Source organism: Lethenteron reissneri, chromosome 69 (assembly GCF_015708825.2).
Source record: "Lethenteron reissneri isolate LAM-NWPU_2019-01 chromosome 69, ASM1570882v1, whole genome shotgun sequence".
Taxonomy (NCBI): Eukaryota; Metazoa; Chordata; class Hyperoartia; order Petromyzontiformes; family Petromyzontidae; genus Lethenteron; species Lethenteron reissneri.
The window spans coordinates 8,135,099-8,161,049 of NC_083847.1; the positions used below are offsets into that span (position 1 = coordinate 8,135,099).

At 53.6% G+C, this 25,951-nt stretch overlaps 1 protein-coding gene across 1 annotated transcript; it reads left to right on the forward strand.

The window, feature by feature from the left end:
* LOC133360576 (guanine nucleotide-binding protein G(q) subunit alpha-like) lies at nt 1-25,726 on the forward strand. The gene is made up of 8 exons (XM_061579376.1): nt 1-124; nt 10,409-10,492; nt 15,274-15,374; nt 16,241-16,395; nt 17,546-17,674; nt 22,369-22,498; nt 22,836-22,989; nt 23,943-25,726. The coding sequence occupies exons 1-8, from the start codon at nt 7-9 to the stop codon at nt 24,170-24,172; spliced, it is 1,101 nt and encodes a 366-aa protein (XP_061435360.1). The 5' UTR covers nt 1-6; the 3' UTR covers nt 24,173-25,726.
* Nucleotides 25,727-25,951: the final 225 nt, after the last annotated feature.

A 25,951-nucleotide genomic window follows, 5' to 3' on the forward strand; every position in this document is an offset into this window, starting at 1 on the left:
GTGATCATGGCGTGCTGCCTCAGCGAGGAGGAGGAGGAGGCGAGGAGGATCAACGCGGCCATCGAGAAGCAGCTCAAGAGAGACAAAGACGTGAACAGGAACGAGCTCAAGCTGCTGCTGCTGGGTCAGTGCACGTGTGTGTGTGTGTGTACAGGTGTGTGTGTGTACAGGTGTGTGTATGTACAGGTGTGTGTGTAGGTGAGTGAGTACAGGTGTGTGTGTGGGTGAGTGTGTGTGTACAGGTGTGTGTGTGTACAGGTGTGTGTGTAGGTGAGTGTGTGTGTAGGTGAGTGTGTGTGTACAGGTGTGTAGGTGAGTGTGTGTGTACACAAGAGAGACAAAGACGTGAACAGGAACGAGCTCAAGCTGCTACTGCTGGGTCAGTACAGGTGTGTGTACAGGTGTGTGTGTACAGGTGTGTGTGTGTGTACACCTGTACAGGTGTGTGTGTGTACACCTGTACAGGTGTGTGTGTGTACAGGTGTGTGTGTGTACACCTGTACAGGTGTGTGTGTACAGGTGTGTGTGTGTGTAGGTAAGTGAGTGGGTGGGTGAGTGGGTGAGTGAGTGAGTGGGTGAGTGAGTGGGTGGGTGAGTGGGTGGGTGAGTGAGTGGTTAAGTGAGTGGGTGAGTGAGTGGGTGAGTGAGTGGGTGAGTGAGTGGGTGAGTGAGTGAGTTGGTGGGTGAGTGGGTGGGTGAGTGGGTGAGTGAGTGGGGGAGTGTGTACAGGTGTGTGTGTGTACAGGTGTATAGACAAAGAGGTGAACGGGAACGAGCTCAAGCTGCTGCTGCTGGGTCAGTACAGGTGTGTGTGTACAGGTGTGTACACCTGTGTACAGGTGTGTGTTTGGGTGAGTGAGTGAGTGAGTGGGTGAGTGGGTGGGTGAGTGGTTAAGTGAGTGGGTGAGTGAGTGGGTGAGTGAGTGTGTAGGTGTGTGTACAGGCGTGTGTACAGGTGTGTGTACAGGTGAGTGTGTGTACAGGTGTGTGTACAGGTGAGTGTGTGTACAGGTGTGTGTAGGTGAGTGGGTGAGTGAGTGGGTGAGTGAGTGTGTACAGGTGTGTGTACAGCTCAAGAGAGACAAAGACGTGAACAGGAACGAGCTCAAGCTGCTGCTGCTCGGTCAGTACAGGTGTGTGTGTGTGTGTACAGGTGTGTGTAGGTGTGTGTGTGTACAGGTGTGTGTGTGTACACCTTTACAGGTGTGTGTGTGTGTACAGATGTGTGTGTGTACAGGTGTGTGTGTACATGGGTGTGTGTGTGTACGGGTGTGTGTGTGTACAGGTGTGTGTGTGTGTACAGGTGTGTGTGTACAAGTGTGTGTGTACAGGTGTGTGTGTGTACAGGGGTGTGTGTGTGTACAGGTGTGTGTGTACAGGTGTGTGTGTGTGTACAGGGGTGTGTGTGTGTACAGGTGTGTGTGTACAGGTGTGTGTGTACAGGTGTGTGTGTGTACAGGTGTGTGTGTGTACAGGTGTGTGTATACAGGTGTGTGTACAGGTGTGTGTACAGGTGTGTGTTTGTACAGGTGTGTGTTTGTACAGGTGTGTGTACAGGTGTGTGTATACAGGTGTGTGTGTGTACAAGTGTGTGTGTGTACAAGTGTGTGTGTATACAGGTGTGTGTGTGTGTGTACAGGTGTGTGTGTGTGTGTACAGGGGTGTGTGTACAGGTGTGTGTGTGTGTACAGGGGTGTGTGTGTGTACAGGTGTGTGTGTGTGTACAGGTGTGTGTGTGTGTGCACAGGTGTGTGTGTGGGTGGGTGAGTGAGTGGGTGAGTGAGTAGGTGAGTAGGTGAGTGAGTAGGTGAGTGTGTAGGTGAGTGAGTAGGGGAGTGAGTATGTGAGTGAGTAGGTGAGTGAGTAGGTGAGTGAGTAGGTGAGTGAGTAGGTGAGTGAGTGAGTGAGTAGGTGAGTGTGTAGGTGAGTGTGTGGGTGAGTGAGTAGGTATGTGAGTAGGTGAGTGAGTGAGTAGGTGAGTGAGTAGGTGTGTAGGTGAGTGAGTAGGTGAGTGAGTAGGTGAGTGAGTAGGTGAGTGAGTAGGTGAGTGAGTGTGTAGGTGAGTGAGTAGGTGAGTGAGTAGGTGAGTGAGTAGGTGAGTAGGTGAGTGAGTAGGTGAGTGAGTAGGTGAGTAGGTGAGTGAGTAAGTGAGTGAGTAGGTGAGTGAGTACGGAAGAGAGACAAAGACGTGAACTTAAACCCGGCGACCCGAGTTCGATTCCCGCTCACGGCCAACACCAGTGACGATGATCTGAACCGGTCCTGGGCCTCCCCTAGGTCGACTCAGAGTGAACTGAGTACTTGGTGCGGTGTGTAAACATCGCTAGCACTGGAGAGACAAAGGCGGCCGGGCGTGGTGCTGGCCACCCACCCCCTCGTGTGCCGTGCCGGCCTTCATAGGTGCTGCTAGCTAACAGCACTTGCCCCTACAGTCTGATAAGGCTACACGGGGACTCTTTGTCTTTGTTTCAGTGTATAGGTATGTATAGTTTCGTGTACAGCTGTGTGTCTGTGTGTGTACAGGTGTGTGTAGGTGTGTGTACAGATGTGTGTGTGTACAGGTGTGTGTGTAGGTGTGTGTGTAGGTGTGTGTACAGGTGTGTGTGTGTGTACAGGTGTGTGTGTACAGGTGAGTGTGTGTCTGTGTGTGTCTGTGTGTGTACAGGTGTGTGTCTGTGTGTGTGTACAGGTGTGTGTTTGTGTGTGTGTCTGTGTGTGTACAGGTATGTGTGTGTGTGTCTGTGTGTGTATCTGTGTGTGTGTGTGTCTGTGTGTGTATCTGTGTGTGTGTCTGTGGACAGGTGTGTGTCTGTGTGTGTGTGTATAGGTGTGTCTGTGTGTGTACAGGTGTGTGTGTGTGTCTGTGTGTGTGTGTACAGGTGTGTGTCTCTGTGTGTGTCTGTGTGTGTGTGTCAGTATGTGTACAGGTATGTGCGTGTGCGTGGGTGTGTTAAGATAGGTATGCGTCTGTGTGTATTTCCGTGTGTCTGTGTGTTTCCGTGTGTGTGTCTCTCTGTCTCTGTATGTGTGTGTGTCACTGTGTGTGTGTCACTGTGTGTGTGTGTGTCACTGTGTGTGTCATTGTATGTGTGTGTGTATCACTGTGTGTGTGTTGGTCACTGTGTGTGTATCACTGTGTGTGTATCACTGTGTGTGTGTCACTGTGTGTGTGTCACTGTATGTGTGTGTCACTGTGTGTGTGTGTCACTGTGTGTGTGTGTCACTGTGTGTGTGTCACTGTGTGTCACTGTGTGTGTGTCACTGTGTGTGTGTCACTGTGTGTGTGTCACTGTGTGTGTGTCACTGTGTGTGTGTCACTGTGTGTGTCACTGAGTGTGTCACTGTGTGTGTGTGTCACTGTGTGTGTGTGTCACTGTGTGTGTGTCACTGTGTGTGTGTGTCACTGTGTGTGTGTCATTGAGTGGTGGGTGTAGTGGTTAGCGCTACGCTGCGCTACGAACCTGGCGACCCAGGTTCAATTCCCGCTCACGGCCAACACCAATGAAAGCGATTATCTGAACCGGTCCTGGGCCTCCCCTAGGTCGACTCAGCCTCAAATGAGTACCTGGTGTAGCAGTGGTGTAGTGAACATCGCTAGCACTGGGGGAGAGACACAGGCGGCCGGGTGTGGTACTGGCCACCCACCCCCCCTCTGTGTGTGTAGCCACAGTGCCGGTAGCCTTCATAGGTGCAGCACTTGCCCCTACAGCCCTGCCAGAGGCTACCTGGGGGAGCTTTGTCTGTGTGTACATCATAGGTGCTGCTGCTACTCGCTGCTAACATCACTTGCCCCTATAGCCTGCCAGAGGCTACCTGGGGGAACTTTGTCTGTGTGTACATCATAGGTGGTGCTGCTACTCGCTACTAGCAGCACTTGCCCCTACAGTCTGTTACAGGCTACACGGGGGAGCTTTGTTTTTGTGTACGTGTCTGTGTATACGTGTCTGGGTGTGTGCTCGCTGACAGCACTTGCCCCCACAAGTATTTGGAGGCTACACGGGGGACCTTTGTCTTGTGTGTCTGGGTGTGTTCAACTGTATAGAGGTATGCAGTGGGGAGCGGTGGCGCGGTGGTTAGCGCTGAACTGCGAGTGGATGGGTGGGTGGGTGAGTGAGTGAGTGGGTGAGTGGGTGGGTGGGTGAGTGAGTGAGTGGGTGAGTGGGTGGGTGAGTGGGTGGGTGAGTGGGTGGGTGGGTGGGTGAGTGGGTGAGTGGGTGGGTGAGTGAGTGGGTGGGTGAGTGGGTGGGTGGGTGGGTGAGTGAGTGAGTGAGTGGGTGGGTGAGTGGGTGGGTGAGTGGGTGGGTGAGTGAGTGGGTGGGTGGGTGGGTGAGTGAGTGGGTGGGTGGGTGAGTGGGTGGGTGAGTGAGTGAGTGAGTGGGTGGGTGAGTGGGTGGGTGGGTGGGTGAGTGGGTGGGTGATTGGGTGGATGAATGGGTGGGTGGTGGGTGAGTGGGTGGGTGGTGGGTGAGTGGGTGAGTGAGTGACTGGGTGAGTGGGTGAGTGAGTGAGTGGGTGAGTGGGTGAGTGAGTGAGTGGGTGAGTGGGTGGGTGAGTGAGTGGGTGAGTGAGTGGGTAGATGAAAGGGTGGGTGGTGGGTGGGTGAGTGGGTGAGTGAGTGACTGGATGAGTGGGTGAGTGGGTGAGTGAGTGAGTGGGCGAGTGAGTGAGTGGGTCAGTGAGTGGGTGAGTGAGTGGAAGAGTGAGTGGGTTGGTGAGTGAGTGGGTGAATGAGTGAGTAGGTGAGTGGGTGAGGTGAGTGAGTGAGTTGGTGAGTGGGTGAGTGAGTTGGTGAGTCCGGCAAAACAACCCCCTTCCTCCTCGTGGTGCCGGACGGCAACACTGTGGTGGGCAGTGTCGTGGGGAGAGAGCCAACTGAGATTGGCCTTTCCCTCATGGCGTTTGTAGCCACCACAGCAGCTAAATTGGGGCTCTGGACGGGTGCGAGGGGCTGGTAACCCCTCCACCTTCAATGAATTACCACAAAACCACGTGTAAAATATCTAACTAATGAGCTTGTGCCGGAGGCCCCGGGGGGACAGGCGTCTATGATGTCTCCTGGCCAAACCCCATTTGGCGGAGCCAGGAGATTGAATCTTCACCCTCGGGGCTCCTCCAGAAATAACAAAAAACCTACTGAGGTTGGCGACGTGGAATGTTCGAACGCTCGCTGCGGATGAGAGGCTGGACCGGTACCGCCTGGATCTGTGTGGTATTCCGAAGGTCCGGTGGACCGGTTCTGGCTCCTGCCACCATGAGGGGTGGACAGTCCTCTACTCGGGGCAGGAGACTGCCAAACAACAGGGTGTGGCTCTTCTTCTGAACAAAAGAATGAAGGGGGCGTGGGAGTGTGGCGGTGAGGTGTGGGAAGCTGTAAGCCCCAGGATACTTTGGGCTCGCCTTCCCATCAACCAGAGGCGAGGAGTGGTGGTCGTGGTTACTTATGCCCCCACCGAAGACGAACATCCGTGGAGGGATGCAGACAAAGCCGATGAGTCAAATGCCTTCTATGACCTCCTGTCACAGGTGCTGGCTAAAGTGGCCACTCGGGACAGAGTCATCTTGTTGGGTGACTTCAATGCCCGAGTTGGTCATGATGCTGGCACCTGGTCTGGAGTGATTGGAAGGCATGGGTCAGATCAGCTCAATACTAAATTTTTGTGCAGCCCATAGGCTTGTAATTACCAACACGCTCTTCCGGCATCGGCGCATCCACACAACATCATGGATGCATGCCGGGTCCAAGCAAGAACATCTGCTGGACTACGTAGTGACGGACCAGCGGATGCGAGCCCATGTCCTTGACACCAGGACCTATCGTGGAGCTGATCTGCCCACTGACCATCGACTTGTCATCTGTAAGATGCGCCTGCCATTATTCCACTCTGGTGGTGGGTGTACACCCAGGACCCCATTCCAACCTAAGGTGGCCTGGTCTCAGTTAGCTGATGGAAGTTGCAAGCGAGAATTTCATCATCGCTTGCGGCTGGGGTTGGCATCGTCCTCCACTCCTCCAGATGTCGAGAAGAAATGGGCGAGGTTTAGGACTGTGGCTCATGCAGCTGCAATGGCTGCTTTGGGTACACGGTCCAGACCTCCCCAGAGACCCTGGCTGACAGAGGAGGTGTTCAGGTTAGTTGAGAAAAAGCGACAGGCCCACTCTCATCGCCTACAGCATCCCACGTCAGAGAATGAGGAGGTTTACCGCAGCCTTCGCTCGGAGGTTCGGAGAGCCGTAAGGCGCTGTAAGGATGGGTGGTGGTCGCGGGTTGCTGAGGAGATGGAGTCTGCCTCAGTGGCCCGCGATCACAAATCGCTATTTAATTCCATCCAAAAAGTAACCTGCAGCGCCACACCTATTACCATCATTAGGGGAAAAAACGGTGATCTAAACTCTGACCCCCAGGAACAGGTTTGCAGATTTGTTGAGCATTCCTGTGAGGTCCTGGGGGAGGGGAAATCCCTCGGCATGGAAAACATCATGGGACAAAGTGGTGATAACCCTGCTGAGGCTGCGGTGCCTCAAATATTTGAGGAGGAAGTCACCCCCTGTGAGTGACTGGCTGAAGTGCCATCTGTTGAGGAAGTACTGAAGGTGATCCAGAGTCTGAAACCAGGAAAGGCACCGGGCAGAGATGATCTCGCAAGCTAAATGCTGAGGGAGGGTGGCGTTTGTGCACAGACTGCCCTATGTGACATCATAACAACAGTCTGGAACACTGGACGGGTTCCGCAGGATTGGAAAGTTGCCCTGGTGGTCCCCCTCTTTAAGAAGGGGGACCGCACAGACTGTAACAACTACAGGGGCATCTCACTCCTCAAGGTCCTCGCAAGGATTATTCAACATCGCCTTGCCAGGCATGCTGAGGAGAGGCTTGCGGAGCCCCAATGCGGTTTCAGGAAAGGGCGGTCCTGCACAGATGCCATATTTTTCTGTCCGTCTGCTACAGCAGAGGTGTAGGGAATTCCAACAAGACCTACATCTCTGCTTCACTGACCTGGTCAAGGCCTATGATACCATCAGTAGGACTGGGCTCTGGGTTGTTCTTCGTGCTTTCGGAGTCCCTGACCCTCTGCTCACGATCATTAAGGACCTTCATGATGGTGAGCGGGCCCGGGTAAAACTACGTGGCCGGGAGTCGGAGCCATTCCCTGTTCACCTTGGGGTGCGACAGGGATGTCCTCTGGCTCCCACATTATTTAACATCTTTTTCGACAACGTAGTTCGTGAAGCCTTTGATAGCTGTACTAAAGGAAAACAATGGGAGGCTGATCGATGCCCGGGTGCGGTCAAGGGATGACTCCCTATTGGTCAACCACGTTATGTATGCCGATGATCTGGTAATTGCCGCTCACTCAAAGTAGGAGTTGGAGGCGCTGCTGCTGAACCTGGAACGTGCCACTAAGAGGTGGGGCCTTACCATCAGCCCCACCAAAACTAAGCACCTGCCTGGGTATTTTGTACCATCGGACACTCCACCCTCACAACTTCCAATCGGTGATGGGGCAGTTGTGGAGAGAGTGGAGAGTTTCACATACCTTGGCAGTGTGCTCATGACCGGCTCCGGTTTGACAGCAGAGGTCTCGCTCCGAATCAGTCGAGTGGCATTATCTTTTCATCGGTTGCGTAACGCTGTGTGGAAGCTACCTGGTTTATCGCTCCGCACGAAGCTTCAGGTCTCCTCGGCCACGGTCATTCCCTCTCTTCTCTACGCTTGCGAAACGTGGACCCCCCCTAATGGAGCATCTTCGCCGGTTGGAAACATTTAGGCTGACCTGCCTACGATCCATCCTGGGTTTAACCAGGCTGGATTGTGTGAGCTCACAAATCTTTGAAAGATCTGGACTAAGTCCCATCGGTGAGCTCCTCCGGCAGGCAAGGCTGCGTTAGCTGGGTCACGTAGCCCGCATGCCCAGTAGCCACCGCATGCCTAAACAGCTTTTGTTCGGCCGGATCGAGCGGGCAAAACGGGCGCGGCACGGACTAGAGAAGAGATGGAGTGATGTGGTACAGGAAGATGTGGAGTTGAGTGGACTTGCCGATGACAGGTACCAGCGGTTTCAAGATCGGCCTCTGTGGAGGAGGCTCGTGAAGGACGCTACTGGGCAGTTGGAGGCAGTCGTCCTCCAACAACAACGGAGGGCGGAAAAGCGACGCTCACAACAACGAGCGGAGCGCCAGGTGGCTAAAGCACAGCAAGTTGGCACAGTAGGGGGCACAGGTGGTGCATCAGCCAGTCATCTCGGTCATCTCGGGCAGTCGACCCATGGCACCTGGGTCTGCCCCGTGACCTCCTGCCAGCGGGCGTTCGACACTTCACGTGGCCTCAAGGTGCACCTAGCCTGGCACAAGCTTCGTGGTGACGTCACTGCCACTTAGTGGTGAATGGCGGTTGTTGTTGTTGTTGTTGAGTGAGTGGGTGAGTAGGTGAGTGGTTTGGTGAGTAGGTGAGTGGTTGGGTGAGTAGGTGAGTGGTTGGGTGAGTGAGTGGGTGAGTGGGTGGATGGGTGAGTGAGTGGATTGGTGAGTGTGTTGGTGAGTGAGTGACTGAGTGGGTGGGTGAGTGGATGAGTGGGTTCCTGAGTGGGTGAGTGATTGGGTGAGTGATTAGGTGAGTGGGTTGGTGAGTGGGTTGGTGAGTGAGTGGGTGAGTAGGTTGTTGAGTGGGTTGGTGAGTGGGTGGGTGAGTGGGTTGGTGAGTGAGTGGGTGAGTGGGTGGGTGAGTGGGTTGGTGAGTGGGTGGGTGAGTGGGTTGGTGAGTGGGTTGGTGAGTGGGTGAGCAGGTGGTGAGCGGGTGACTGAGTGAGTGAGTGATTAGGTGAGTGAGTGAGTGGCTGAGTGAGTGAGTGATTGGGTGAGTGATTAGGTGAGTGACTGAGTGAATGGGTGAGCAGGTTGGTGAGTGGGTGAGTAGGTTGGTGAGTGGGTGAGTGATTAGGTGAGTGACTGACTGAGTGACTGAGTGGGTGAGTGGGTGAGTGAGTGAGTGACTGAGTGACTGACTGACTGAGTGAGTGACTGAGTTAGTGAGTGAGTGACTGAGTGAGTGACTGAGTGAGTGATTGAGTGAGTGATTGAGTGACAGAGTGAGTGGATGAGTGGGTAAGTGATTGGGTGAGTGAGTAGGTGAGTGACTGAGTGAGTGACTGAGTGAGTGATTGAGTGAGTGACTGAGTGAGTGATTAGGTGAGTGAGTTACTGAGTGATTAGGTGAGTGACTGAGTGAGTGGGTGAGTTGTCAGTCACTGCTGCTGCTACTGCTAACACTACACTTGGCGCTGCAACCTTCTAGAGGCTACCTTGGGTAGCTGTGTGCACGCGGTCGGTATTTGCATATCGATTCCACGATCCGTACCCTCCAAACGGGAAATCGATTCCCACAGCATTGTTTCTTATTGGAATCGAATCGTTCAGGGCCGGGGTTGGTCATTATCGATACAGAAAAAAAATCGATTCCGCCGCATAAATTTGCATAAAGCAGCATGTTATTTGCATAGATTTGCATGCTGGAGGGGTAGAGATATAGTGGTTAGAGATAGTGTGGTACTAGTAGTAGTGGTAGTAGTAGTGGTAGTAGTGGTGGTAGTAGTGGTAGTAGTGGTAGTAGTAGTGGTAGTAGTGGTGGTAGTAGTGGTAGTAGTGGTAGTAGTAGTGGTAGTAGTGTAGTAGTAGTGGTAGTAGTGGTAGTAGTAGTAGTGGTAGTAGTAGTGGTAGTAGTAGTAGTGGTAGTAGTGGTAGTAGTAGTGGTAGTAGTAGTGGTAGTAGTAGTGGTAGTAGTAGTAGTGGTAGTAGTGGTAGTAGTAGTGGTAGTAGTAGTAGTGGTGGTAGTGGTAGTAGTAGTGGTAGTAGTGGTGGTAGTGGTAGTAGTAGTGGTAGTAGTGGTGGTAGTGGTAGTAGTGGTAGTAGTAGTGGTAGTAGTGGTGGTAGTAGTAGTGGTGGTAGTGGTAGTAGTGGTAGTAGTAGTGTAGTAGTGTAGTAGTGTAGTAGTGTAGTATTAGTAGTAGTGTAGTAGTATATTAGTAGTAGTGTAGTAGTAGTGTAGTAGTAGTAGTGTAGTAGTAGTGTAGTAGTAGTAGTGGTAGTAGTAGTAGTATAGTACTAGTAGTAGTAGTGTAGTAGTAGTGTACTAGTAGTAGTGTACTAGTAGTGGTAGTAGTGTAGTAGTAGTGTAGTAGTAGTGTAGTAGTAGTAGTAGTGTACTAGTAGTAGTGTACTAGTAGTAGTGTACTAGTAGTGGTAGTAGTGTAGTAGTAGTGGTGTACTAGTAGTAGTAGTGTACTAGTAGTAGTAGTGTATTAGTAGTAGTAGTATAGTAGTAGTGTATTAGTAGTAGTATAGTGTTGTACTAGTAGTAGAGTAGTAGGGGCAGGGCTGGTGTTGATGCTTCTCTCTAATTGGCTGTTGCCGCAGGTACCGGCGAGAGTGGCAAGAGCACCTTCATCAAGCAGATGAGGATCATCCACGGCAGGGGCTACACGGAGAGCGACCGCAGAGGTGAGTCCATCATCATCAGCAGTAGCAGTAGTAGTTGTAGTAGCAGCAGTAGGAGTACCAGTAGTAGTAGCATCATCAGCAGTAGTAGTAGTAGTTGTAGTAGTAGCAGTAGTACCATCATCATCATCAGTAGTAGTAGTAGTTGTAGTAGTAGCAGTAGGAGTACCAGTAGTAGTAGTAGCAGCAGTAGTAGTAGTAGCAGTAGCATCATCATCAGCAGTAGTAGTAGTAGCAGTAGCATCATCATCAGCAGTAGTAGTAGTAGCAGTAGTACCATCATCATCAGCAGTAGTAGTAGTAGCAGCAGTAGTACTATCATCATCAGCAGTAGTGGTAGTAGTAGCAGTAGTAGTACCATCATCATCATCAGTAGTAGTAGTAGTAGCAGCTGTAGTACCATCATCATCAGCAGTAGTAGTAGTAGCAGTAGTAGTACCATCATCATCAGTAGTAGCAGTAGTAGTAGCAGCAGTAGTACCATCATCATCATCAGTAGTAGTAGTACCATCATCATCAGTAGTAGTAGTGTCATCATCAGCAGTAATAGTAGTAGTAGCAGCAGTAGTAGTAGTACCACCATCATCATCAGTAGTAGTAGTACCATCTTCATCAGCAGTACGAGCAGTAGTACCATCAGTAGTAGAACCATCATCATCAGCAGTAGTAGTAGTAGTACCATCATCATCAGCAGTAGTACCATCAGTAGTAGAACCATCATCATCAGCAGTAGTAGTAGTACCATCATCATCAGCAGTAGTACCATCAGTAGTAGAACCATCATCATCAGCAGTAGTAGTAGTACCATCTTCATCAGCAGTAGTACCATCAGTAGTAGAACCATCATCATCAGCAGTAGTAGTACCATCATCATCAGCAGTAGTACCATCAGTAGTAGAACCATCATCATCAGCAGTAGTAGTAGTACCATCATCATCAGCAGTAGTAGCAGCAGTAGCAGTAGCATCATCATCAGCAGTAGTTGTAGTACCATCATCATCAGCAGTAGTACCAGCAGTAGCAGTAGCATCATCATCAGCAGTAGTAGTAGTACCATCATCATCAGCAGTAGTAGCAGCAGTAGCAGTAGCAGTAGCATCATCATCAGCAGTAGTTGTAGTGCCATCATCATCAGCAGTAGTTGTAGTACCATCATCATCAGCAGTAGTACCAGCAGTAGCAGTAGCATCATCATCAGCAGTAGTTGTAGTACCATCATCATCAGCAGTAGTTGTAGTACCATCATCATCAGCAGTAGTAGCAGCAGTAGCAGTAGCATCATCATCAGCAGTAGTAGTAGTACCATCATCATCAGCAGTAGTACCAGCAGTAGCAGTAGCATCATCATCAGCAGTAGTTGTAGTACCATCATCATCAGCAGTAGTAGCAGCAGTAGCAGTAGCATCATCATCAGCAGTAGTAGTAGTACCATCATCATCAGCAGTAGTACCAGCAGTAGCAGTAGCAGTAGCATCATCATCAGCAGTAGTTGTAGTACCATCATCATCAGCAGTAGTAGCAGCAGTACCATCATCATCAGCAGTAGTTGTAGTACCATCATCATCAGCAGTAGTAGCAGCAGTAGCATCATCAGCAGTAGTTGTAGTACCATCATCATCAGCAGTAGTACCAGCAGTACCATCATCATCAGCAGTAGTACCAGCAGTAGCAGTAGCATCATCATCAGCAGTAGTACCATCATCATCAGCAGTAGTAGCAGCAGTAGCAGTAGCATCATCATCAGCAGTAGTTGTAGTACCATCATCATCAGCAGTAGTTGTAGTACCATCATCATCAGCAGTAGTAGCAGCAGTAGCAGTATCATCATCATCAGCAGTAGTTGTAGTACCATCATCATCAGCAGTAGTAGCAGCAGTAGCATCATCATCAGCAGTAGTTGTAGTACCATCATCATCAGCAGTAGTAGCAGCAGTAGCATCATCATCATCAGCAGTAGTAGCAGCAGTAGCATCATCATCAGCAGTAGTTGTAGTACCATCACCATCAGCAGTAGTAGCAGCAGTAGCATCATCATCAGCAGTAGTTGTAGTACCATCATCAGTAGTACCATCATCAGTAGTACCTCCCTGACAGACCTGGTCTTCACCTGAGGACGGCTGCTTGCGTTGTGGCCGAAACGTCGTGAGAATTGTATTTTATTATGTTTAATTTTTATTATTTGATTATTTCCCTTCTACGTGATGACTTTACCGAAATAACCAAGAAGATGAATCCCTGCAGTCACGAAAGCTTTCAATCGGGTTTTGATTCCTTACCCGTACCCGGCCGCACCAGGGTCGCAAACGGATACCCGTACCCGGCCGTACCCGTACCCTACCCGTACCCGACCGGGTACGGGTAGGGTACGGGTATCGGGTACCCGGTTGCGACCTCTGGGATGAAGCCATGTTGCAGGCGCGGGTGGGTTGATTCTAGGAACTTGAATTGTGAGAAGAGTCAAGACGTTGGGAAATGAGTGACAAACGGTGACTCACCAGTGATTCACTGCCTACCCGTACCCGGCCGGGTACGGGTAGGGTACGGGTACGGGTAGGGTACGGGTACCGGGTAGGGTACGGGTATCGGGTAGGGTACGGGTATCGGGTAGGGTACGGGTACCGGGTAGGGTACGGGTATCGGGTAGGGTACGGGTATCGGGTAGGGTACGGGTACCGGGTAGGGTACGGGTACCGGGTAGGGTACGGGTATCGGGTAGGGTACGGGTACCGGGTAGGGTACGGGTACCGGGTAGGGTACGGGTACCGGGTAGGGTACGGGTATCGGGTAGGGTACGGGTATCGGGTACCTGTTTGCGACCCTGGTGCGGCCGGGTACGGGTAGGCCGTGAGTCACTGGTGAGTCACCGTTTGTCACTCATTTCCCAACGTCTTGTCTCTTACACCATTGGAACCTCATTTGCCAGTAAAAATATAATTGGGTTTTTTACCCTTCAATCTGGCAACAAAACTGACACCTTTTTACAAGGAGTCATGTTTGCATAGACCACAATACCTGCAGTCTTGTTTGCATTATGACTGCTGGTATTGTGGTCTATGCAAACATGACTCCTTGTAAAAAGGTGTCAGTTTTGTTGCCAGATAGAAGGGTGAAAAAACCAATCAACGTCTTGTCTCTTCTCACAATTCAAGTTCCTAGAATCAACCCACCCGCGCCTGCAACATGGCTTCATCCCAGATGTCGCAATCGGGTACCCGATACCTGTACCCTACCCGATACCCGGCTACCCGTAGCCGGCCGGGTACGGGTACGGGTACGGGTAGCCGTTTGTGACCCTGGTGCGGCCGGGTACGGGTACGGGTAGGCCGTGAGTCACTGGTGAGTAACCGTTTGTCACTCATTTCGGGTAAGGTACAGGTAAGGAACGGCTACCCGTACCCAGCCGGGTACGGGTACAGGTACCCGTTTGCGACCCTGGTGCGGCCGGGTACGGGTAAGGAATCAAAACCCGTTTGCGTCCTCTGGCGTACGGCGCGAACGGACGGTTAGGAGGTCAACAGAGGCCTACCGATCGGTGCAGGAAAGCCTCAAAGATGATTGGTTAGGAGATTAGAGATTCATAGGGATCGGGGAGGAGAGATGCAAACGTAAACAGGACCGGGGAAACGAGGGGGGTGGTTGACAACCTTTAGAGAATTGGCTGAAGCAGAGGTCGCAAATGGGTTTTGATTCCTTACCCGTACCCGTACCCGGCCGCACCAGGGTCGCAAACGGCTACCCGTACCCTGCCGTACCCGTACCCTACCCGTACCCGACCGGGGTACGGGTAGGGTACGGGTATCGGGTACCTGATTGCGACCTTTGGGATGAAGCCATGTTGCAGGCGTGGGTGGGTTGATTCTAGGAACTTGAATTGTGAGAAGAGACAAGACGTTGGGAAATGAGTGACAAACGGTGACTCACCAGTGACTCACAGCCTACCCGTACCCGGCCGGGTACGGGTAGGCTGGGTACGGGTAGCCGGGTATCGGGTAGGGTACGGGTATCGGGTACCCGATTGCGACCTCTGGGATGAAGCCACGTTGCAGGCGCGGGTGGGTTGATTCTATCTTATTTCAATCATTCTCCTTTCCAATCGTCTTTTTCACCTCCCCATCATCTACCCCCGTTCTCTCCTCCCATCATCTCCCATCACTCTCTCCCCATCATTGTGAGAAGAGACACAAGACGTTGGGAAATGAGTGACAAACAGTGACTCACCGGTGACTCACGGCCTACCCGTACCCGTACCCGGCCGCACCAGGGGCGCAAACGGGTACCCGTACCCGGCTGGGTACGGGTAGCCGGTTATCGGGCAGGGTACGGGTATCGGGTAGGGTACGGGTATCGGGTAGGGTACGGGTATCGGGTACCCGGTTGCGACCTCTGGGATGAAGCCATGTTGCAGGCGCGGGTGGGTTGATTCTAGGAACTTGAATTGTGAGAAGAGACAAGACGTTGGGAAATGAGTGACAAAAGGTGACTCACCAGTGACTCACGGCCTACCCGTACCCGTACCCGGCCGGGTATCGGGTAGGGTACGGGTATCGGGTATCGGGTAGGGTACGGGTATCGGGTACCCGGTTGCGACCTCTGGGCTGAAGGCGGTGGGGTTGAGTGAAGCTTCCATAGTGGGGGCCTCAGAGGCTGTGACAGGAGATGGCACAAGGGGGAGGGTGAGGGTTGTAGAGAAGGTGGAGTTTCAAGCCTGGGCCTAGAGGTAGTGCCCGTGTCCTGATGATGATCCTGATGTTGCTGCTGATGATGATGCTGCTGATGATTCCCAGAGTTCACGAAGCTCATCCACCAGAACATCGTGACGGCCATGCAGGCCTTGGTGAGAGCCATGACCACGCTGAAGATCAACTATGGGAACTCAGCCAATGAGGTGTCAGCGTCCACCCTGCCCCTCCACTCACCCACTCACTCAACCACCCACTCACCCACCCACATACTCACTCACTCACCCACTCAATCAATCACTCATTTACCCACCCACTCACCCACCCACTCACTCACCCACCCACCCACTCACTCACCCACCCACCCACTCACTAACCCACTCATTCAATCACTCACTCACTCACCCACTCAATCAATCACTCATTTACCCACCCACCCACTCACTCACCCACCCACTCACCCACTCACCCACTCAATCACCCACTCACTCACCCACCCACTCATTCAATCACTCACTCAATCACCCACTCAATCAATCACTCATTTACCAACCCACCCACTCACTCACCCACCAACCCACTCACTAACCCACCCACTCACTCATTCACCCACTCACCCACTCAATCACCCACTCACCCACTCAATCACCCACTCACTAACCCACCCATTCATTCAATCACTCACTCACTCACTCACCCACTCAATCAATCACTCATTTACCCACCCACTCACTCACCCACCCACCCACCCACTCATCCACTCACCCACTCAATCACCTACTCACTAACCCACCCACTCACTAACCCACCCACTCACCCACTCACTCACTCACCACTCAATCAATCACTCATTTACCCACCCACTCATCCACTCACCCACTCAATCACCTACTCACTAACCCACCCACTCACTAACCCACTCATTCAATCACTCACTCACTCACCCACTCAATCAATCACTCATTTACCCACCCACTCACCCACCCACCCACTCACCCACTCAATCACCCACTCACTAACCCACCCACTCACTCACATCCCCCCCCCCCATCTCTCCCCCACCCCTCTCCAGGTGCATGCTCGCCACGTGGCATCTCTGGACGTGGAGGCGGTACGATCGTTGGGGGGGCCGGAGGTGGCGGCTGTCGCCTCCCTGTGGGCCGACGTGGGAGTGGTGGAGTGTTTCTCACGTCGCAGGGAGTTCCAGATCTCTGACTCGGCCAAATAGTGAGATGGTTTCTTTGTGTGTGTGTGTCTCTGTGTGTCTCTGTGTGTGTGTGTCTGTGTGTGTCTCTCTGTGTGTGTGTCTCTGTGTGGGTGTGTCTGTGTCTCTCTGTGTGTGTGTCTCTGTGTGGGTGTGTCTCTGTGTGTGTCTCTGTGTGTGTGTCTCTGTGTGTGCGTCTCTGTGTGTCTCTGTCTGTCTCTCTCTGTATCTCTCTGTGTGTCTCACCGTGTCTCTGTGTGTCTCACCGTGTCTATCTGTGTGTCTCTGTGTGTCTCACCATGTCTATCTGTGTCTCTGTGTGTCTCTCTGTATCTGTGTCTCACCGTCTCTATCTGTGTGCGTCTGTTTCTCTCTGTATCTGTGTGTCTCTCTGCGTATCCCCGTCTTTTTATATCCCCGTGTCTCCGCGTGTCTCCCCGTGTCTCTCTTTCTCACCGTGTCTCTCCGCGTGTCTCCCCGTGTCTCTTTCTCACCGTGTCTCTCCGCGTGTCTCCCCGTCTCTTTCTCACCATGTCTCTCCACGTGTCTCCCCGTGTCTCTTTCTCACCGTGTCTCTCCACGTGTCTCCCCGTGTCTCTTTATCTCACCGTGTCTCTCCGCGTGTCTCCCCGTGTCTCTTTATCTCACCGTGTCTCTCCGCATGTCTCCCCGTGTCTCTCTTTATCTCACCGTGTCTCTCCACGTGTCTCCCCGTGTCTCTTTCTCACCGTGTCTCTCCGCGTGTCTCCCCGTGTCTCTCTTTCTCACCGTGTCTCTCCACGTGTCTCCCCGTGTCTCTCTTTATCTCCCCGTGTCTCCCCGTGTCTCTCTTTATCTCACCGCGTGTCTCTCCGTGTGTCTCTCTTTATCTCACCGTGTCTCCCCGTGTCCGTGTCTCTCCGCGTGTCCCCACACAGCTACCTGGACGCGCTGCCCCGTGTCTCACCGTGTCTCACCGCGTGTCTCCCCGTGCCTCACCGTGCCTCTCTTTATCTCACCGTGTCTCTGCGTGCCTCTCTTTATCTCCCCGTGTCTCTCTTTATCTCACCGTGTCTCTCTGCGTCTCTCCGTGTGTCTCCACAGCTACCTGCACGCACTGCCCCGTGTCTCCCCGTGCCTCTCCTTATCTCACCGTGTCTCCCCGTGTCCGTGTCTCTGCGTGTACCCACACAGCTACCTGGACGCGCTGTCTCGTGTCTCCGCTGCGGACTACGTCCCCACGGAGCAGGACGTCCTGCGAGTCCGAGTCCCGACCACGGGAATCATCGAGTACCCCTTCGACCTCAAGAACGTCGTCTTCCGGTCAGGAGATGTCACCGCCACCACCATCACCGCCACCACCACCACCACCACCGCCTCCATCATCACCACCACCACCTCCACCACCACCGCCTCCATCATCACCGCTACCACCACCACCACCACCGCCTCCATCATCACCGCCACCACCGCCACCGCCGCCACCGCCGCCACCCACCACCACCACCGACGTCGTCATCGCCACCGTTACCGCCACCACCGTTACTGCCACCACCACCACCAACACCGCCACCACCGTTACTGCCACCACCACCACCAACACCGCCACCACCGCCGCCACCACCGCTACCACCACCGCCACCACCACCGCCGCCACCACCGCTGCCGCCACCACCGCTGCCACCACCGCCACCACCACCGCACAGGATGTATATGTAATGGGTTCCGGAGACACTTGTAGAGGTAACTTCTTTATTACAATCCAACACTCCATTCAATCCTCATACTCTGTTACAGCCTAGGTACACAGCCTAGATACACAGCCTAGATACACAGCCTAGGTAGACAGCCTAGGTAGACAGCCTAGGTAGACAGCCTAGGTAGACAGCCTAGGTAGACAGCCTAGGTAGACAGCCTAGGTACACAGCCTAGGTACACAGCCTAGGTAGACAGCCTAGGTAGACAGCCTCGGTACACAGCCTCGGTACACAGCCTAGGTACACAGCCTAGGTACACAGCCTAGGTAGACAGCCTAGGTACACAGCCGAGATACACAGCCTCGCGACAAAGCCTAGGTACACAGCCTAGGTACACAGCCTAGCGACACAGCCTAGCGACACAGCCTAGGTACACAGCCTAGCGACACAGCCTAGCGACACGGCCTAGGTACACGGCCTAGGTACACGGCCTAGGTACACGGCCTAGGTAGGCGGCCTAGGTACACGGCCTAGGTACGCGGCCTAGGTAGGCGGCCTAGGTAGACAGCCTAGGTAGACAGCCTAGGTACACAGCCTAGGTAGACAGCCGAGATACTTGGCCTAGGTACGCGGCCTAGGTAGGCGGCCTAGGTAGGCGGCCTAGGTAGACAGCCTAGGTACACAGCCTAGGTACACAGCCTAGGTAGACAGCCTAGGTACACAGCCTCGGTACACAGCCTAGGTACACAGCCGAGATACACAGCCTAGGTAGACAGCCTAGGTACACAGCCGAGATACACAGCCTCGCAACAAAGCCTAGATACACAGCCTAGGTACACAGCCTAGGTACACAGCCTAGCGACACAGCCTAGGTACACAGCCGAGGTAGACAGTCTAGGTACACAGCCGAGCGACACAGCCTAGGTACACGGCCTAGGTACACGGTCTAGGTACACGGCCTAGGTACACGGCCTAGGTACACGGCCTAGGTAGGCGGCCTAGGTACACGGCCTAGGTAGATGGCCTAGGTACACGGCCTAGGTAGGCGGCCTAGATAGACAGCCTAGGTACACAGCCTAGGTAGGCGGCCTAGGTACACAGCCTAGGTACACAGCCTAGGTAGGTGGCCTAGGTACACAGCCTAGGTACACGGCCTAGGTACGCGGCCTAGGTACGCGGCCTAGGTACACAGCCTAGGTACACAGCCTAGGTACACAGCCTAGGTAGACAGCCTAGGTAGACAGCCTAGGTAGACAGCCTAGGTAGACAGCCTAGGTACACAGCCTAGCGACACAGCCTAGCGACACAGCCTAGGTACACAGCCTAGCGACACAGCCTAGGTAGACAGCCTAGGTACACAGCCTAGCGACACAGCCTAGCGACACAGCCTAGCGACACAGCCTAGGTACACAGCCTAGGTACACAGCCTAGGTACACAGCCTAGGTACACAGCCTAGATAGACTACTCTGGCTACGCTCTGGGGTCCTCCGGCTACAACTACCCTAGGGGAGGCTACCTGCCCCGACCCAGCCAAGGTGCGGGTCTGGACTCTGGCTTCCTCGGAACTCGCCCTTACAAGGACGTAGAGCCGGGAGTCCCAGAGTCCCACCACTGGCCCTCAGGGAGCTGCCCTTTTACGCCTCGTCCCCAACGAGGGGTGGGGTTGAGTGTGCCCCCAGATACCCCACAGAGCACACACAGCCCCCCCCCCCCCCCCCCCCGTTGGTGGCGCCAAGGGGCTTAAGTGTCTGGGGTGCCTGGGATCCCAGCGCCTGGCGCCAATGGGCTTAAGTGTCTGGGGTGCCTGGGATCCCAGCGCCTGGCGCCAAGGGGCTTAAGTGTCTGGGGTGCCTGGGATACTAGCGCCTGGCGCCAAGGGGCTTAAGTGTCTGGGGTGCCTGGGATCCTAGCGCCTGGCGCCAATGGGCTTAAGTGTCTGGGGTGCCTGGGATCCCAGCGCCTGGCGCCAAGGGGCTTAAGTGTCTGGGGTGCCTGGGATCCTAGCGCCTGGCGCCAAGGGGCTTAAGTGTCTGGGGTGCCTGGGATCCTAGCGCCTGGCGCCAAGGGGCTTAAGTGTCTGGGGTGCCTGGGATCCTAGCGCCTGGCGCCAAGAGGCTTAAGTGTCTGGGGTGCCTGGGATCCTAGTGCCTGGCGCCAAGGGGCTTAAGTGTCTGGGGTGCCTGGGATCCTAGCGCCTGGCGCCAAGGGGCTTAAGTGTCTGGGGTGCCTGGGATCCTAGCGCCTGGCGCCAAGGGGCTTAGCTGTCTAGGATCCCAGAGCCCCCAGCAGCCCCTCCCCTCTTATGGCACTACACTTACGTTAAGCAAAGGCGGTGATTCAAATAAAAATCCACGGTTGGGGCGGACCCACCCACCCCTACCACAGCACACGGGATATACACGTTCAGTACAGCAGGATGCTTCAAAAATATTTCTTTCTTTAGAGCTTAGTCTCATATGGTGTTCGACCAGATGACGCCAAAAGGCGCACAGTCAATATGAGACTAGGCTCTAAAGAAAGCTGTCTCTGGTGTGGACCAATCAGTTTCAAGGACAACGCATAAATTATCAGAGTTGTGTTTTTTGTTTGCATTTGACTGCAAGTATTGTGGTTAATGTAAACATGATTCCTTGCAAAAGGTGTCAGTTTTGTTGCCAGAAAAAAGGGGGAAACCCCCTTTTAGTATTAATACGGAGTTTATTTATTGTGGTGAGGATGGGGTTTAGCGACACGTCAACACACAAACTCCGTGTCGTTTTAAAACCCGACGACACCGCCAGTTAGTAACGGGGTTCTACAACTTTTTTGTAAAAAGTTGTAGATGTTTTTGAAAATTGATTTTAAAAAATGTAGCGGCAAGGTTGGAGTCGCGACGTCATTGCACACGAACCCGGCAGAGGTGACGTCACCGCCCATCTGTGCGTGATCGGGGGCGGACATGTTTGTGAGGGGCGCACCTCTGGTTGGCTGCTTGCTCGCGGTCACGTGACGCACTTCAACCAATCCGTGTCGCGTTAATCACACAATGGCAGAATGACAGATTCACAGAAGGGCAGAATCACAGAATGACAGACCTGGGTGTTAATATATACGTTTATACTACCGATGATGATACTACTACTGATGATGATACTACTATTACTGATACTACCGATGATGATACTACTACTGCTGATACTACTGCTGATGATACTATTACTAATATTACCGATGATACTACTACTGCTGATACTACCGATGATGATACTACTATTACTGATACTACCGATGATGATACTACTGCTGATGATACTATTACTAATACTACCGATGATGATACTACTACTGCTGATACTACTGCTGATGATACTATTACTAATACTACCGATGATACTACTACTGCTGATACTACTGATGATACTACTACTGCTGATACTACTACTGCTGATGATATTATTACTAATACTACCGATGATGATACTACTGCTGATACTACCAATGATGATACTACTATTACTGATACTACCAATGATGATACTACTACTGCTGATACTATTACCAATACTACCGATGATGATACTACTATTACTGATACTACCAATGATGATACTACTACTGCTGATACTATTACCAATACTACCAATGATGATACTACTACTGCTGATACTACCGATGATGATACTACTACTGCTGATAATACTACTGCTGACGATACTATTACTAATACTACCGATGATGATACTACTACTGCTGATACTACTGCTGATACTATTACTAATACTACCGATGATACTACTACTGCTGATACTACTGATGATGATACTACTACTGCTGATACTACTACTGCTGATGATATTATTACTAATACTACCGATGATGATACTACTGCTGATACTACCAATGATGATACTACTATTACTGATACTACCAATGATGATACTACTACTGCTGATACTATTACCAATACTACCGATGATGATACTACTATTACTGATACTACCAATGATGATACTACTACTGCTGATACTATTACCAATACTACCAATGATGATACTACTACTGCTGATACTACCGATGATGATACTACTACTGCTGATAATACTACTGCTGACGATACTATTACTAATACTACCGATGATGATACTACTACTGATGATACTATTACTGATACTACCGATGATGATACTACTACTGCTTATAATACTACTGCTGATGATACTATTACTAATACTACCGATGATGATACTACTGCTGATACTACCGATGATGATACTACTACTGCTGATACTACCAATGATGATACTACTACTGCTGATACTACCGCTGATGCCGCTGGCCAGGATGGTGGACGTGGGTGGACAGAGGAGTGAGCGCAGGAAGTGGATCCACTGCTTCGAGAACGTCACATCCATCCTCTTCCTCACTGCCCTCAGCGAGTACGACCAGGTGCTGGCAGAGAGCGACTTCGAGGTGGGTCCACCCCCAGAATCCACCCCTCTATAGAGTCCACCCCCTGTAGAGTCTACCCCTATACTCCACCCCATAGTCCACCCCTAGAGAGTCTACCACCCAACAGAGAGGCCAGCCCAAAGTCCACCACTATAGACAGTCCACCCCCAGTGGAGTCACTCACTCCCCGCTCCCCGTGTCTACCCCCCCCCTCCACCTCGTGGTAGAACCGGTTGGAGGAGAGCAAGTCGCTGTTCCGGCTGATCGTCTCGTATCCGTGGTTCGACAAGTCCACCCCATAGTCCACCCTCCCCCCAGTGGAGTCCCCGTGTCTACCCCCCCCTCCACCTCGTGGTAGAACCGGTTGGAGGAGAGCAAGTCGCTGTTCCGACTCATCGTCTCGTACCCGTGGTTCGACATGGCGTCGGTGATTCTCTTCCTCAACAAGAACGACCTCCTGGAGGAGAAGATTTCCAAGTCGCACCTCGCCGACTACTTCCCACAGTTCAAAGGTGAGCAGCGAACCCTCCTGCCTACCCACCCAACTACACAACCACCTACACAACCACCTAGACACCCCCACCCACATAGACACCCACACACCTACACAACCACCTACTCAACCACCGAGACAACCCACACACCTACACAACCAAATAGCCACCCACACACCTACACAACCACCTCAACAACCACCTCAACAACCACGTAGCCACCCACCTAGACACCCACACACCTACACAACCACCTACACAACCACTTACACACCCACACACCTACACAAACACCTACACAACCACCTACACACCCACCTAGACACCCACACATCTACACAACCAACCTACACAACCACTTATGCCACCCACCCACCTACACAACCACCTACACAACCACTTAGCCACCCACCCACCTACACAACCACCTAGACACCCACCCACCTACACAACCACCTAGACACCCACCCACCTACACAACCACCTAGACACCCACCTACACACCCACACAACCACCTACACAACCACCGCCATTCGCCACTAAGTGGCGGTGACGTCACCACGACGCTTGTGCCAGGCCAAGTGCACCTTGAGGCCACGTGAAGTGTCGAACGCCCGCTGGCAGGTGGTCACGGGGCAGACCCAGGTGCCACGGGTCGACTGACCGAAATGACCGAGATGACTGGCTGATGCACCACCTGTGCCCCCTACTGTGCCAACTTGCTGTGCTTTAGCCACCCGGCGCTCCGCTCGTTGTTGTGAGCGTCGCTCCTCCGCCCTCCGTTGTTGTTGGAGGGCGACTGCCTCCAACTACACAGTAGCGTCCTTCACGAGCCTCCTCCACAGAGGCCGATCTTGACACCTCTTCTTCTACCTCCACCACCTCTTCTACCGCCTCCACCACCACCACCTCAACCACCTACAACTCCACCACCCCCTCCAACTCTTCCACCACCCCCTCCGCCTGCCAGGTCCCACAGGGAACGCCGAAGCCGCCAGACAGTTCATCCGGCAGATGTTCCTGGATCTCAACCGGGAGGCAAACGAGGAGGATGAGGAGGATGGAGGTGGCAGACATGAGGAGAAGGTCATCTACTCCCACTTCACCTGTGGAACGGACACCAATAACATCCGTCGCATCTTCGACAGCGTCAAAGACACCATCCTGGATTGGAACATCAAAAACAGTGGCCTAGCGTAGGCTCGGCTAGGCCTGACGTTAACCTCACCGTGAACCCCACCCACCCACACGGCCATCGTGATCCCCACCCACCAATCCACCCACACGGCCATCGTGATTCCCACCCACCAATCCACCCACACGGCCATCGTGAATCCACCCACACGGCCATCATGAATCCACCCACCCACACGGCCATCGTGATCCCCACCCACCAATCCACCCACACGGCCATCATGAATCCACCCACCCACACGGCCATCGTGATTCCCACCCACCAATCCACCCACACGGCCATCATGAATCCACCCACACGGCCATCATGAATCCACCCACCCACACGGCCATCGTGATCCCCACCCACCAACCCACCCACACGGCCATCGTGAAGCCCACCCACCAATCCTCCCACACGGCCATCGTGAAGCCCACCCACCAATCCACCCACACGGCCATCGTGAAGCCCACCCACACACACGGTCATCATGAACCCCACCCACCAATCCACCCACACGGCCATCATGAACCCCACCCACCAATCCACCCACACGGCCATCGTGAACCCCACCCACACGGCCATCATGAATCCACCCACTCACACGGCCATCGTGAACCCCACCCACCAATCCACCCACACGGCCATCATGAACCCCACCCACCAATCCACCCACACGGCCATCGTGAACTCCACCCACCCAGCCACCGGGAACCCCACCCACCCACACGGCCACCGTGAACCCCACCCACATGGCCATCGTGAACCCCACCCACATGGCCATCGTGAACCCCACCCACCCACATGGCCATCGTGAACCCCACCCACCCACACGGCCATCGTGAATCCACCCACCCACACAGCCACCGTGAACCCCACCCACCCACATGGCCACCGTGAACCCTACCCACCGACACGGCCACCGTGAACCCCACCAACCCACACACACGGTCACCGTGAACCCCACCCACCCACACGGCCATCGTAAAACCCACCCACCAACCCACCCACACGGCCATCGTGAACCCCACCCACCCACACGGCCATCGTGAACCCCACCCACCCACACGGCCATCGTGGACCCATCCACCCACACGGCCACCGTGAACCTCACCCACCCACACGGCCATCGTGAACCCCACCCACCCACACGGCCATCGTGAACCCCACCCACCCACACGGCCACCGTGAACCTCACCCACCCACACGGCCATCGTGAACCCCACCCACCCACACGGCCATCGTGAACCCCACCCACCCACACGGCCATCGTGAACCCCACCCACCCACACGTCCGTCGTGAACCCACCCACCCACACGGCCACCGTGAACCTCACCCACCCACACGGCCGTCGTGAACCCCACCCACCCACACGGCCGTCGTGAACCCCACCCACCCACACGGCCGCCGTGAACCCCACCCACCCACACGGCCACCGTGAACCCCACCCACCCACACGGCCACCGTGAACCCCACCCACCCACACGGCCATCGTGAACCCCACCCACCCACACGGCCATCGTGAACCCCACCCACCCACACGGCCATCGTGAACCCCACCCACACGGCCATCGTGAACCCCACCCACCCACACGGCCATCGTGAACCCCACCCACCCACACGGCCGTCGTGAACCCCACCCACACGGCCACCGTGAACCCCACCCACCCACACGGCCATCGTGAACCCACCCACCCACACGGCCATCGTGAACCCACCCACCCACACGGCCACCGTGAACCCCACCCACACGGCCACCGTGAACCCACCCACCCACACGGCCATCGTGAACCTCACCCACCCA